The sequence below is a fragment of the Miniopterus schreibersii genome (genome assembly GCF_964146895.1).
Source record: "Miniopterus schreibersii genome assembly, chromosome: 3".
Classification (NCBI taxonomy): domain Eukaryota; kingdom Metazoa; phylum Chordata; class Mammalia; order Chiroptera; family Miniopteridae; genus Miniopterus; species Miniopterus schreibersii.
The window spans coordinates 82,521,542-82,537,181 of NC_138103.1; the positions used below are offsets into that span (position 1 = coordinate 82,521,542).

General features: G+C 37.8%; 1 protein-coding gene across 1 annotated transcript in view; it reads left to right on the top strand.

Moving 5' to 3' along the window:
• MARCHF6 (membrane associated ring-CH-type finger 6) overlaps positions 1 to 15,640 on the top strand; it is a 62,605-nt gene that overhangs the window by 12,065 nt on the left and 34,900 nt on the right. Inside the window, exons 2-7 of the mRNA XM_081131375.1 lie at positions 2,652 to 2,748; positions 3,570 to 3,643; positions 5,860 to 6,003; positions 8,431 to 8,503; positions 13,291 to 13,459; positions 14,922 to 15,111. Of these exons, the coding sequence (XP_080987501.1) occupies positions 2,652 to 2,748; positions 3,570 to 3,643; positions 5,860 to 6,003; positions 8,431 to 8,503; positions 13,291 to 13,459; positions 14,922 to 15,111 (747 nt within the window). The remainder of the gene's footprint in view (positions 1 to 2,651; positions 2,749 to 3,569; positions 3,644 to 5,859; positions 6,004 to 8,430; positions 8,504 to 13,290; positions 13,460 to 14,921; positions 15,112 to 15,640) is intronic.

Genomic DNA, 15,640 nt, shown 5'->3' on the forward strand with positions numbered 1-15,640 from the left:
CCAACAAGGACAGTCCCTGCCCTACCCCAGTACATAGCTGCATTTGCAGTTTCCCCTGGGTTACCTGTTTATGGAGGGCTATGTGGCGACTCTAATTCCGGTGACAGAGGTGTCCCACTGCCTTCCTGTGCACTGTGCTCCACCTTGCCACGCTGTGGCTGCAGTGCTCTTACTTTCTACATCCACAGCTGCCTGAGAGCTGGCTGGAGAAACAGGACAAGGTGGAACCACTTCCCCACATGTTTGACTGGCCCACCCACATTTGCACCCAACCTACCATACATTGCCAATCTTGGCAGTAGTAGCATGTGCCTATCGCTAAAGTTAACTCCCAGCATCCAAATTCTTGTGGCTGGTTGGGTATGGCTTTGAGTGCTTGTTCCACTCCTACCTGGATAACTGTGGTGATTCTAGAACTAATCCAAGCCCACAGGTACCAGTGGCTCTGGTGATTTTAGATAATCAAGATATAGAGTCCCAGGTTCCTATCAACTACTTTAGGTGGAAGTCTGTAGTCGGGCACCCAGGTGATAGAGATTGGTTCCATTCCATAGAGGGAGCCTGATAATCGACTATCCCAGTCAAGGTAGGCAGCAGAGGCGCAAATTACCTACTCGCGACGAGAGAGAGAGAGAGAGAGAGAGAGAGAGAGAGAGAGAGAGAGAGAGAGAGGGAGGGAGGGAGGGAGGGAGGGAGGGAGAGAAAGGGGGGGGAGAAGGGGGAGAGAGAGGGGGAGGGGGAGGGAGGGAGAGAGGGAGAGAGGGAGAAGGAGGAGAGAGCTCGCGACGGTGAAAACAATACTGGACTCCTTTGAGATCCTGTAATTGGAATGAGTCCACTTTAAATCTTTTAAGGAAGATCCATTGCAGGGCAAATCTGGTGCTGGCAGCTGGGGTTATTTTGGCTTCAGTGCAGGGTATTGAATTTGGTGTGAATTGTCGTGCTTGGATCTCTGGCACGATGCAAGGCGGGAGAACCTTGGTCGCAGTCCCCGCCCCCTGCCTCTTCGCCCTCCTGGCTCTTAGTGGAGTTTCCTTGTGCTGAAGTGTGCACTTGGAGAAAATGAGAGTGCTCAAAGCAGACGCGAGCTGCCTGGATGCTGCCGCTGGGTATCGTGGAATACTAGTGCTTCTATTTTTTCTGTGTCGGAACTTCGCAGAGGCAGGATGGCGGGGTTGTTTGTTCCTATTGCATGACCGGAGTTCAGAGTCTAAGACCAGTGTACGATGAACTAGAGTGAAAGCTTTTTGCCAAGAATGCTTTAATTAACAAGGATGAAGGTGAAAGAAGGAGGTTTGAAGAGAGACAGATCTCCCGTAGCTCTGACTATGATCTATGCAAACCGCGCCAGTATTATTCCCGTGACCCGCAAGCAGCGTCCAGTAAACTAAAGTCCATCAAGTGGTGGTAGCTGGGGGGGCATCTGGTTCCAAACCTGAACTGAAAGGCATGGCAATGGAGTCCACTCTTAATTTGACTTAGTCTCGGGAACCCCACCGTACTCTTACAGGGACAGGTTTGGCGCATGGACAGCTTTTCCATGGGTAGCTTTTCGTTTGTGGAGTGATTTGTCTGGCTTATTGATAACCGGTTTCGGTTGGTGATCCTGCAGGAGGAACATTAAGGAGCTAGTGAGAATGATGGATCTGTTGTGATTACTCTTCCTGTGTGTATTGGGCCACCCCTGGCGAGAAGACAAAAGACGCTTTCTCAACAGGGGTGGCCCGATGTTCCCGAGAGCTACTTGGTGCTGTGGTTGGGAGGGTGAGGGATGAGCTGCTGCCCTTTGGCTGCAGACCTGGTAGCCCTGTACTCCGGTGGTTTTGCCTAAGGTGGACTCTGGCTCCCCTCTCCCTGTTCTGACGTCTTCTTGGTGTTGGGGTAATTCCACCCCCCCACCCCCGAAATCGCGTGTGCTCACGTGTGTCTCTCACTGTGGTGGAAGCAAGGCAAAGCCAAAGGGAAGTCCGTGCTGCCCACTGCTATTACTATGTTAAGTCCTTAGATGTATTTCTGTAGTGTAAACTGTTGGGACAGGACTTGGGACTTTTAACTTTTATTTTGACTTTTAGTTTTATGGTGTTGGATCCTTTTTCTATTTTGTTTTGTTTTGTTGTTGACACTATTACAGGTGTCCCCCACCCTTCCCCTTTGCCCACCTCCACACAGCCCTCACCACCCCTCCTCCCCTGGCCTTCACCACTCTGTTGTCTGTGTCCGTGGGCTATGTATATATGTTCTTTGGCTACTCTCTTCACCTTCTTTTATCCAATCCCCCCTCCCTCCCCTCTGATATCTGTGGACTTTAAACTGTTTGGACACTAATGGTGACTTGATTTTGCATATTTCTATTTAGCATTTGTTATTTATGGAAGAGTACAGTTTAAAATAAAAATGTTATTTTCAAGTTTGATATACTTACAGAGCTCTTATACAAAGGAACAATTGACCTTTTTTGTGTTAGGAAAATTTTAAGTTTCTCATATATATTTGATTATCATACTAATCACACTTTTTTGGTTTTCCATGCTGTTGATTAATGTTTTACCAAGTGATAGGTTCTTTAACATGCAATATTTTAATTTTTGGTGGTCTGTTATTTTTTTAAAATTATAACCAAAGATAATTCAAATTTTCTTTTTTATTAACAGACATATGTAGAGTATGTCGGTCAGAAGGAACACCTGAGAAACCTCTTTATCATCCTTGTGTATGTACTGGCAGTATTAAATTTATCCATCAAGAATGGTGAGTCATTCTTTTAGAAAATTTTATGTCTGAGCTTCAGTTTTGTCATCTATATATGTAAGGGGGATTGTTTGAATGAACTTTCTCTATAATTAGTTATTTAAAACAAATTTGTTGTGAAAATTTGGAAATTACCCATATTCCTTACTGTTATGTCATGTCATTTGATATATTGTTTTCCAGGTGTATGTGAGTCCTCTTTGTTTATTTCTACTATGGAGGGCTTATGTTATTCATTGGCAGTGTTAAGGTTTTCTAGTTTTGCTTGGCATGGTTATAGCTTACATTATGAAATGCTTTGTGTCAGGTAGTGCTCAGTGCTTTTACACGTCTTTACTCATTTAATCCTTACAACAAAACCATGAAGTGGAGTTGTTATTATTATTATTATGCAGATGAGGAACTTGAAGCATAGAAAGGTTAACTAACTTGTCCTAGGTCACATAGCCAGCAAATTTGTGACAGAACCAGGATTCAGACCTAGCCCCCAGGGTAGCAGTATTAATCAGACCAGTATTAGAACTGATGTTGATGTTTGGAAATTCTTTTATATTCGGTTAGCTTTGAGGAGAGTACAATTTAAATTAATCTAACCATTTTAATAGTAGGCGTACATATTGTTTTATCTTTACTGTTACGGTTCTCTACCTCAGAAGACATCTGTTATTAAAAGTTTGGAATATTTTAAATTTGAAATTGGCAAAATTGTAAAAGCTCTATGAAATGTAACGTTTTAATAAAACAGAACATTAGTTTTCAATGAAACCTTAAACGTTTTCTTGTTATAAATACTGTACTTATGAGTGTATTTGTAATTGCAGCTTAGTTCAGTGGCTGAAACACAGTCGAAAAGAATACTGTGAATTATGCAAGCACAGATTTGCTTTCACACCAAGTAAGTTCATTTATAAGTTTTTACTGCATTTTTGGGCTAAAACTGGCCACATGAAAGTGTTTAAAGAGTATAAAACAACTATTTTCAATTAATTTGTCTTTGATGGTAATGGAAAGTATTGCTATAGCATTTTAGAAAATATTTAAAAAAATACATGCCAGCTTTTAACACACATACGAGAGAGAGATTTATTTGTGTGATATTTCTCTTTTTATTTTTTAAATTATGGGCAGATTCAAATGTATGCAAAGGTATAATGAGCCCACACGTACACATCACTCAGTTTGACCCATTTTCAAGTCATGGTCTTTACATGGCATTACTTGTGCTCTTGTTCTCCACCCCTTCATCCTTTTCAAAGCAAATGGCATTATTTATAATTTCATCAGTACATATTTTAGTATGTATCTTTAAAAAGTAAAGGTTCCTTTAAAAAGAAAAAAACTATAATAACATTTACCCAGCAAAATTAATAATGATGCCTCGGATTTTATCAAATATCATACACTGTTCAAATTTGGGATATCTTTTGAGTTAAAAGTCTTTAGGTTGGAATAATAATAATAAAGACAAAGTTTTAACTCACTTTTTAAAATAAGGTTTTTTAAGCTCAATATTTTATAAGCCTCTAGTACATATTTTGCAGGTCTTTAAAATTTTAGTTGTATTTTATAATTCCTGTACCCTATTGATTGATATTTAATGTTGTTCATTGTGAACAATTAGAGGACCATACTGGCAAATTGTTAAGAATTTGAAGTATAATTTTTATTCTGGGATCCTAGTACATTACCCTTCTTCTCCAAAGGTTTTTTGGGTTTTAAGTAGTTGTTTTTTGTTTTTTAAGTATCTTGAGCTGCTGAGTATAAATGCTATAAATTAGTATTAGTTTTCCTTTTTTTTATATGATGAGTAAAATTTATTTTTTATTTATTGATTTTAGAGAGAGAGGGAGAGAAACACTGATTTGTTCCACTTATTTATGCATTCATTGGTTGATTCTTGTATGTGCCCTGACTGGGGATTAAACCCGAAACCTTGGCGTATTGGGAGGACTCTCTAACCAACTGAGCTATCCAGCCAGGGCCAGAGTACAGTTTATTAAACTCATTACAGCTTCACTTTTGGAGCTTTATATTTATCACCATGAAAATGTCAATTCTGTTGTTTTCGTAGTCTTTAATTTTTTGTAGGGCATAAAAACTCAACAGCTTAGTTATATAGCAAACTGTAAGACTAAAGAATATCTTCATGAAGTTTGATTAGAAATACTTGTGAGGTTTTTACTTTGAGGCCAGTAAATTTTAGTTTTCATTTGATAGTCATATGCTGTATTCTTTATATTTCTCAAAAACTCTTATTTACTGGTTAATGACTTGTCGTGTATCAAATATCTTCTTAAAGTAAGTGGTCTTTGTGTGTGTGTGTTGTAAAAAGTTGCTGTTTGTTAATTGTTTGTTTCTTAATGCTTGTAGCTGGAAACAGTTTTGTCATAGTGTTTTCATAAATTATAGACATTGTTTTAAAAGTTTATACATCATAATTATTGTTTTGGCCTCACTGGAGAAAGAGGCATTCTTCTATGTTCTTTTGGAGATACCTGTGGTGGAGCAGTGGTTTACATTGGAAATCTTTCTAAAACACGGTACAATCTCTTTTTCTGAGTGTATTGAACAACATATTACAGAAGAAGACCTGAATTTATCATTTAGCACAATAATTATTGTGCCAAACATGAGGAGTGGGTGGCTAAAAAAAAAATGCCAGTTGTTTCTGCTTCATATAAAATGGACCTGCAGATTGTTGTGCTTTTTTGAGTACTAGTTCTAAGGCCTGTATTTAGAAGGAGGGTTTATTCTTGATGACATGTCATCAGCCTCACCTTTTTCTCCTGTTTGCTTTATCTGATCTTGTATAACCTGGGAAACCAGATAGTTATATTGTTTGAATGCTAAAATATGTGTAAATTAGCTTTTCATGAAGTTTATGGCCATGAGTGAGAGATGCAAACTTCTCTTGAATCTTTTTCCTGCTCAGAGGTCTTTTTTGCTGCCTTCTACATAAATGTGATATTATTATAAGTATTTGATTCGTTTTCTTATAGGAAAAATATTTAATATTGAAAGTTAAGATAACTTTACTTGCCTATTTTATATTTATGAATTAAACTATTTTTTAATCTTCATGAAATTAAATGTACTTTTTTCCTATAATAGTTTATTCCCCAGATATGCCTTCACGGCTTCCAATCCAAGACATATTTGCTGGACTGGTTACAAGTATTGGCACTGCAATACGATATTGGTTTCATTATACACTTGTGGCCTTCGCATGGTTGGGAGTTGTCCCTCTCACAGCATGTGAGTACTCACTCGTTCCTCTGTGGTTGGAGTTAGTTAAACATTGTTTAACTATTTAATATTATAATGTCGCATCATGTTTTTGTTTGATATTTAATTATTTGATATTATTATGTCATATATTAGTAAAGTCTCACTTAGGAAACAATATTCACCTGAATTAAGAAGTATTTTTTAACATGTCAGTTTCTTGAATGAATGTGGGAAAGAAAAATATAGCATACAGAGGCTAATGAGAGTTCATGAAAGAATTGAAAAAACAAAATCAAACCACAGTTGGAAAAAACTTGAATTTTATTCCTTGGAGTTTGTTAGAGCTTTTAAGGATTGTAAAAGATGGGTTCTTTTGAGGTCCCTCCCGTTTTAAAAGTCATTCACATAAAAGATGGTCCTGAATAATTGGGAGGTTTATCTTTCAAATACAGGAGGCTCTTAGGGAGGTTGGTATACTAACCGTTAATTGATACTTTTTGGGTTCTTCGTTGTTTTTAAAGACATGGAGAGGGGTATATTGTGCCAGAGTATATAGATATGACTTTTTTTAGTTAAATGCAAGCAACATTTTTGAATGAATAGAATTAATATTCTTATGTCTTCTTAAAATAAACTTACTTGTTTATGAAAATGAATTATCTTGGGAGATACACCAAATAGAGTAGGTACTGTAGAAAAGTGAATTAGTGAACTAGAAGATTGAGCAGGGAGTATGAGATAAAAACTGAGAGAGGCTACATGAAGTTCTTTCAGTATCTGTCTAATAAGTAGTTATAGAAGGTACAAGAGATAATGGGAGAGGAAATGATAGTCATCTTATAGATTGAAAGACAGAGAGCTGACCATGAGGAAAGAGACTCAAAAACCTAAATAGATTCTAAAGTTTTCCAGTGCTGACTACAGTGTTATATAGATGTTACGCTTCCAGATTTTCCCACAAAGTAACAAAAATCAGGCTAACATCAGACTTAAAATCAGCAAATATTTTGCTGAAACTAGAAGACAGCAGAAATTTCAAATTGAATACTAGAAGGCAAACTTCAAAATTTGACAAAATTTTTGAACCTAAAATCCACCCTTACATTATTATCAGATGGAAGGGCAATATACAGACATTTCAATAATCCAAGGGCTGAGAAAGTGTATCACCTCGAACTATGAAAAACGTGTTTGAGAATATACTTGCATAAAATGAGCAAGGAATCAAAGAGAAAGAAAGTGAGCTACAAAGAAAAAGAAACAAGTACCTCTAATGGCTAATTTGTAATTATTCTTAATCTACAATGATTGATAATTCTAGGTAACAGCCTGGAACTAAAATTCTAGATGATCTTAACATGAAAGACATTGTGAGAGGAAGATAGAAATGAGAGCTTTTTAAATTGTTTGTGTTATTTGTGGGAGATTATAGATGTGCTAGATGTAGATAGGAAAATACAGTGTAACTATGCATTAAAAATATAGGGGTAACCAAACAGAGTCCAGAACTAGATCCATACCTGCATCGTTACCTGATTAATAACAGAGGTGCTACCGCTATTCATGGCATTGGAGCATGTACTCTATTGAAAAGTTCTCTTAATTTCAAAAATGTGTACTCCCAAAACTGAAACCCTTTAATTTCATGAACAGACTCAATAATTTTAGAATTTCTGGGTTAAAAAAATTCTCCATATTGTAATTTTGGAGATACCTTCATTTTAGATTTTTTTTCTCTTTTAGGCATCTAAGCTCATTTAGTAAAAACAAGCAAGCGAATCCAGAGTCTAAACTTTAAACATTTTTGAGTAACTTACTCTTCACTATCATTATTTTATGATTGACCATAAAAATTCTAAAAATTTATTTGATTTTTTAGAGAGAGAAGGGAACAAAAATTGATCTGCTGTTCCACCCATTTTATGCATTCATTGGTTGATTCCTGTATGTGCCCTGACTGGTGATCCAACCTACAGCCTTGGCTCATTGGTACACACTTCCTGGCCAGGGTCTTGACTTTTTTTTGGTTAATCCTCACCTGAGGATATTTTTTTTCATTGATTTTTTTTTTTAGAGAATGGAAGGGAGGGAAGGTGGTTGGGGGGCGGAGAGAGAAAAAAAAACATCAATGTGAGAGAGACACGTGGATTGGTTGCCTCCTAGTCACACCCTGAACAAGGCCGGGGACCAAACCTGCAACCCAGGTACATGCCCTTTGCTGGGAATCAAACCTGAGAGCCTTCCATCCACAGGCCGATGCTCTAACCACTGTGCTACACTGGCCAGGGCTTAACTTTTTTTTTAAATTTAATATTTTGAGATTCAGCCCTGCAAAGACTAAATGTTTATTCTAGTGGCATCCATGGTATTTCTACTTTACCTCTGTTTAATTGAACAACTGTGTGATTCATGACGAGAATTGTGACTGTGTGCCATTGTGCCCTTTTTTGGTAGGCCGCATCTACAAGTGCTTGTTTACTGGCTCCGTGAGCTCATTACTGACACTGCCACTGGACATGCTGTCTACGTGAGTACTAACCTTGTGATGGTGGAAGGCTGCGTAATCCACATTTTTTTTTAATCCTCGTCTGGGGACATGTTCATTGATTTTTAGAGAGAGGGGATGGAAGAGAGATAAAGAGAGAAACATTGATCGGTTGCCTCCTGTGTGTGTCCCAGCTGCAGCCAGGGATCAAGCCTGCAACCTAGGTATGTGCCCTGACCAGGAATCTAACCCACGTCCTTTCAGTGTACGGGACAATGCTCCACTGAACTGAGCCACGCTGGCCAGGGCTTCTCCACATATTTACTTTTGTTATAATTTGAGAAGTTTTTCCATTCTGAGGACAAATAATAATTTATATCTCTTATTCAGCAGTTATAGTTACAGCTGACATATATATACAAATGCTGTCTGTTTTAAAACATACCTTTCTTAAAGGACTGTCTTGTAACTGTGAGATGACTTGTTAAATAGGCTGTGATGTATTGTGGGATATATACTATGTTCATATGCTGAAGTTCATTTAAATATGTTTTTTGCAATATAGATATTTGAATTCAAATTTATTTTTAAAATGTTTCTCATGATTATTAGAGTATGAATTCTAAAAACTTGTTCCCTTACTGTATCTTAAGTGGACATTAAGCATTGTAATTACGTATTTCTTGGGGAAGACGTATTAGATGTGTTTTATTCATTACTGATGTCAGAATTAGAAATGCTGTAAATGATTAACTATATCAAAGTCATTAGAATATTAAGCCTGCAAAAGATTATATTTGCTAAATCTTCTTTTGTGCCCAGCTGCCCTTAGGGTTCTGATCCTTTTGTTAGTAAAGGCAAAGAACAATGTTAGACTCTCTTGTGGAACAAGAGCATTCAGAGTATATCAGCATCAAAATAAGCCATGTGGCAACAGAAGAGACAGGAAAGCGTGTTACATAGGACATAAATTGAGGAGGAGGTCTTTTAAGTCTCCTTTTTGTGTCATTTTAATTATGGTTGAAAATACGTAGAAACATTAGATGTATCCGCAACACATCTACTTGCTGGTTATACCTCTTTTTGGATAGAACAGGCGAGTTATGTCTGTTTCTTTGGCAGTGTAGGGAGTAGATAACATAAAAGATTTTGAACTGAACCTTATTTACGTTAGACTTGTTTTTTGTTTTCATTATTGATGAACAGCTTTGATTTACCAAGGCCTTGAAATTAGGGCACTAACGGCTGTGGCCATGACAAAAAGGAGCAGCAGTAATTCAACACACCTCTAAGACTGGAAATGGTGTAAAAAGATAACCCTTTGTATAAAAATATAGGCCTTCTGTGAAGTGAAGTGATGCAGTAGAAGCAAATTGCATAACATTCCTATTTCTGGACATCAGATTTTCATCTCGGCCATCCAGAACGCACTCTTAGTATAGAAGCAAGAAAAATCAGGCCTAAATGGCTCAGCTGTTTATTCATTGAGTCTCTGTGTATATGACATAGTTCATCTCTGGCTTTGATCTAAGAATTGTATATAAAACAAAGATGCATATTAGAGGTAGTGATGAGGGTGGTCAAAAAAAAAGCAAGGGTGACTGCTGAGAGTTATGGAAGTTATATTTTAACATCTATAAACCAATAAAAGAACCATTTCATACTTGCCTGATGGGAGAAACCATAATCATGAAGGTGGTTTTCCCAGAGCAAGGGAAAAACCTTATCCATTGCATTCCAGATTTGCTGACCCCTGCGATTTCCCCAAATGTGGAAACTCGACTGCATAATCTGTGGTGGTGGGGGACTGTGTTTGACCCTCCCCTAGAAAAAAACAACACCATTTCATCAGTTCAAACAGGGCAGTTGTGTTCCATTTTGTTCAGGGCTAAAATTCCAAGTATTATTGTAGTTTTTGAGAGTACAGTGTAGTAGCAAGTCAATATCTCAGTTGTCTAGAAAAGGTGACTTGAGTTCCCATTGGTGTTGCTTAATAAAGCAGAAGTATATTACTTCTGTAATGGTTTCTGTTTTAAATGGGTAAATATGTTAGTATTTACCACAGCTTAAATTGGTAGGCTTTGGCTATGTGAAAGTAGGTGTTTATGGAAGCCATATCAGTGAAAGTGCCTGTTTCACTTTCCTACCACCTTTACTTCTTGGTGGAACCATTCAACATCAGTTGTTTGGCAGAGATTATCACTGGGGTGATGCAATGAAGTAGCTGGTTGTTTGTAACAGAAGGAACCTTGGCTTTGGAATAAAAAAGTTTCTGCATCTGCCAGTTTTTAGTGACTTTGGGTGAATTATTGACCTTTCTGAATCCCAATTTCCTGTTCTTTAAAATGAGAATGATTATGCCTCAGGGATTTGGGTGGGCCATTCAAAGACTAAATTCACAAATTTGTGTAAAAACTGTGTGTGAATTTTGAGTACCTGTTAAAGTATAGCAAGATTACCATGGAAGCTCACTGTTTTTTGCCTTATGTTGGCCAGCATCCCTTTTCTCTGTGACTTGATTGGTTAGTGGGCCACCGAATTGCCTTTATGACACTACTCTTTCACATGGGAGGACTGCTGGAGGCATGGTGGGAGTAGATTAAAGAAGTTATAAACATGGTTTGGTTTTAGAAGCCCATGATGCTGTTCACAGTTTGAAGTATTGAGCCAGTTTTTTCTGAAAATACTTGTAACCAAACTACTTTTTTTTTCTGAGTAATGTTTTATTTTCTCTATATTATTAATTTTATTTTTGAAATTTTACTTTCAATTTCTTAATAGCATAGCAGCTGCTATGTATTCTGTAGCTCAGTTCTTCAGGTCATCTCTAGAAACAGCATATCAGTTAATAATTGCTTCAAAATATGCTATCCCTAAAACTTAATGGCTTAAAACAATAACCATTTTATTTGTTCATAATTCTGGAGGTCAACAATTGGGGCTGGGCTCAGCTGATCAGTTAATTTGTTGGGCTTGCCTCGGTACTCATGTGTTTCACTGGGGTTGGATGGTCTAAGGTGGCCCCAGCTGGAGTGCCTCAGTTCTCTTCCATGTGTTCTCTCATCTTCCAGAAGGCTAGTAGGGCATTTTTTACATCATGTCTCAGGGAAGCATTTTGAAAGGGTGAGAGTGGAAGCTAGCAAGCTCTCCTCTAGGCTTTGGAACATGGGCAACATCGTCTCTGGTCCAGGCCATTCACAAAACCAGCCCAGATTTAAGGTGTGAGGGAAAAGAGTGCTACCAAGAGTTTGTCACTTAAAATCTGCAACAAGCAGTTGTTATTCTTATTGCTGAGGACAAGGAAGGGGTAGAGAAGGGAGTAATTTAGTCCCAACCTAATGGTTTGGAGGGTTAATGGTTTGGAGGGTTTCACAGCAAGGGAGTGGTTATGATTCCTTTTTTGATCAGGGTATATGCCAGATAATGCCTGAGGGCCACATCAGTTAAGTTTGGAGCTACTAGGCCGAGGTCTCCCAAATTGACCCCTCCTTAGGTTTTCCATGGAGGAAAAAAGCCATTCTGTTATTATAGTGGATTTCCAAAGACTACCAAGATTCCTGAGTTATCCTTGACTTATTTTGGAATCAGACATGGACTACGGAAAGAAAAGAACAAAGAGCTCTTCAGTATTATAATACTCCACATATTTTCATGTATGATTATAAGGGAACCACACTTTTTCTATCTGAATTTGTTAAGGAACTAGTATACTTTTGGTGTACTTTCAGTTAGCATCAAAATTGAATCTGCTTTCTTTGTTTCTTTTTTTTCTTAATATTTTTATTGATTTTTAGAGAGAGAAACATTGATGTGAGAGTAGAACATCGATTGGCTGCCTCCTGCACCCCCCCGGGGGGGGATCGAGCCCACCACCCTTGGCATGTGTCCTGAGTGAGAACTGAACTGGCAATCTTTTGGTGCATGGATGACGCCCAACCAACTGAGCCACACTGGCCAGGGTGAATCTGCTTTCTAAAGTGTGTTACAGACTTCTTTGTCTTATACTTAACATACTGAATAGTTTTTGGCCTTCCTTTCTTTACATTGTCATTAGGCCTTTCTGGAGGTGCTTTTCCTCCTTTCTGATTCACTAATTTTCTTCATTTGTATGGGCTCAGGTATAAGCTAACCATGTTTGTTTTTTTGTGTTTTTTTTTTTAATTTTTTTTTTGTTTTTTTTAAAAAATATATCTTTATTGATTTCAGAGAGAAGAAGGGAGAGGGAGAGAGAGAGATAGAAACATCAATGACGAGAGAGTCATTGATCGGCTGCAGCCCGCAACCTGGGTATGTGCCCTGACCGGGAATCGAACCCTGATCGCCTGGATCCTAGGTCGACGCTCAACCGCTGAGCCATGCCTGGCCGGGCGCTAACCATATTTGTTAAACTTGTGTGTAAAATAAGGACAAGGAAAGTCTTAGCATTGGGCAGTCACTAACCTTTAGTAAATTACATACATTCTTGGTCTTTGTCTAGTTTTGGCTGCTTTTGAGTTTTTGCTTGCCACCTTCCCGTTTCTAAGCCATATTCAAAGAGAGGCCATGATGGATAGCTAATTTCTGTAGTTATGATGTTATTCTTTGTCTACTATAACATAAACACATAAATACAAATATATAAGTAAGTATATTTGACCAACTTACAGATTTTCACCATCCTCAAAAGTAATTATTTTTGAGAAACTGATTTTCACCTAGAAAATTACCAGTTTTCTGGCTGTTTTTTCCTGAGATTTTAATGTAAAATGAAATGTTGTTATCTTTGGTTTCTTTGGTTTCCTTAGGTGTTCTTTGGAGTAATTCCATATAATTTTTAAATTTTTTACTAGGGACAACTTATTGGCGGATTGTTTGCAGGGTTGTTTTGTGGTAACTTGCACATTGTGCGCATTCATCAGCCTGGTGTGGTTGCGAGAGCAGATCGTCCATGGGGGAGCACCAATTTGGTTGGAACATGCTGCTCCGCCCTTCAATGCTGCTGGACACCACCAAAATGAGGTAACTCCCCCTCAAATTCCTTTTACTGGGGCAGGATATGAGAGTTGTTGTCACCCTCTAAGTCCCAAGCTTTCCCAAGTCCCTCTTTGCAAAGCAGAATAGCGAAAAGGAGTGGGAGAAGATTAAGGGAGATGTGAAAAATCGAAAGAATGCTTCTGTGTCTTGGCCTCTTAATTTTCTAGCAAGATTGGGAGCAATATTAAAGTATACTAAAGGGCTCTTCCATCGCTTTTGCCTGGGTTAACTGCTTAACACTGGCCTGGAAGTTAAGGTACAAACTTTTTGCAGGTGCTTCTGATGTGCTACATAACATTAAGGAGGCAACTTACTCTCTTTGCTCATCAGTTTCTTTGTATGTAAAACGTGTGCCGCCTCCCTCCCTCTGCTCCCAGCAGGAACATTACCAAAAGTAGAAACACTGGAACACTATAACAATGTGCAATTTTACCTTTTCTTTATGAGAGGTGACCTGCTTAGATGCAAGAGCATTTGCTAGAACTATTAAGAAAAGCGACATAAATTATTTTTAGTATTTTGCTTGCTGAAAAATTAGGGGGCTGAAAGTGTCAAAAAATTAGTTACATATGAAAACAATTCACAAACTTCATAAAATTTTGTTATGAAAAAATTGTAAGAATGAAAATTAACTTAATTTTTCATGTAATGACCTACTTTTATCAGTTTGTAGATTGATTTAATCAAATTCTGCCATATTTTTTTCTCTGCAGAATTAAAAGTACAACTTCTTTGAAAACCACACATGTGAAAAATGGGACTGTAAAGAAAGGATACTGTTCTTATCTAGCATTAATACTTTTATCATTGTATCTCATGTTTTGAAGCATTTAATGTAGTCCTTTTTGAATCTTCATTAACTCCATGGCAGTTGAGTGTTTTAATTAACTACAACTACGTCTTTGGTTGGTAGGTAGCTGTACTCATGAAGATCCAGAGGAAGATGCATGTGGGAACTGACAGTCTATATTGACAGGCTTACCTACAGGGCAGAAATTGGCCGTTTTCCTCAAGTGTTTAAATGATAACTGAGAATTAAGTTTTATATCTGTATATGTATAAACAAACAGATGCATAAATAAATATATTTTTATCCCTGAGGTAGTCATTAAAGACAGGAGTTGTCTTTTAAAGGATTATGTATGGAATGATGTATTCAAGATAGCCATATTGTTAACCTATTATCTATAATGCTTTATGAAATGGTAATCCCTAAATTATCCTGAATGAATATATACACTGTGAAGTGAGTTTATGTCCTTATATACCAAGTTGATCTAAAATAAGATAACGTTTAGAAAATATGACTTTGAGAGGTGTGTTTTGGAATTTCAGTAGTTTGTGTTTGTGTCCTAGTTTGGTTTTTTTAAGAAGGGAGAGCTTGGTTTGGAAATAGAGCAAAACTGAGGCAAATTAGCTAAATGTCTGAGCTCTTCTGTCATTTTAGGCTCCAGCGGGAGGAAATGGTGCTGAAAATGTTGCCCCTGACCAGCCTGCCAACCCACCAGCTGAGAATGCGGTGGTGGGGGAGAACCCTGAGGCCCAGGATGATCAGGCAGAAGAGGAGGAGGAGGAGAATGAGGAGGAAGATGAGGCAGCCGGGGAAGATGCAGCGGATGCCAACAATGGGGCCCAGGGTAATGACTGTTTGCTTGTCCCTACTGCTCCTTCTCTGAGTCCATTCCCAGCTTGCCTTGGGGAGAAGGACTGGAGTTTTCAAAATTTAATGGGTTTAAAATCATATTTCTAACTTTTTATGTTATTTTGGCAAACTTGCATGTATGGATATACATGTGTGTACATTTTTTTTCTATGAAGCAGGGCACATTTTGTGTTTTAAAACCCTGGTTGTTTATGCAGCACTTTTGTAGGATGGATAGGAAGAAATTATTTGTAAGTTGGCATAGATCCTAGTTGTTGTTTTTTTTAAAAAAAAGAATTTAATAAAGATTTATCTTATTTTTTTGCCATTCTATTGAGCCAGTACTTTTACTGTCAAAAAAGAATTCTTGAAGGGTACACTGTAGACCAGATGCTATCCAAAGAAATCAATATCTCTCTCTTTTTAAAAAAAAATTTATTTACTGATTTTCGGGGGAGGGAGGGAGAGAGAAAAAGAAACATCATTTTGCCCGGCCAGGGTGGCTCAGTGGTTGAGCATTGACC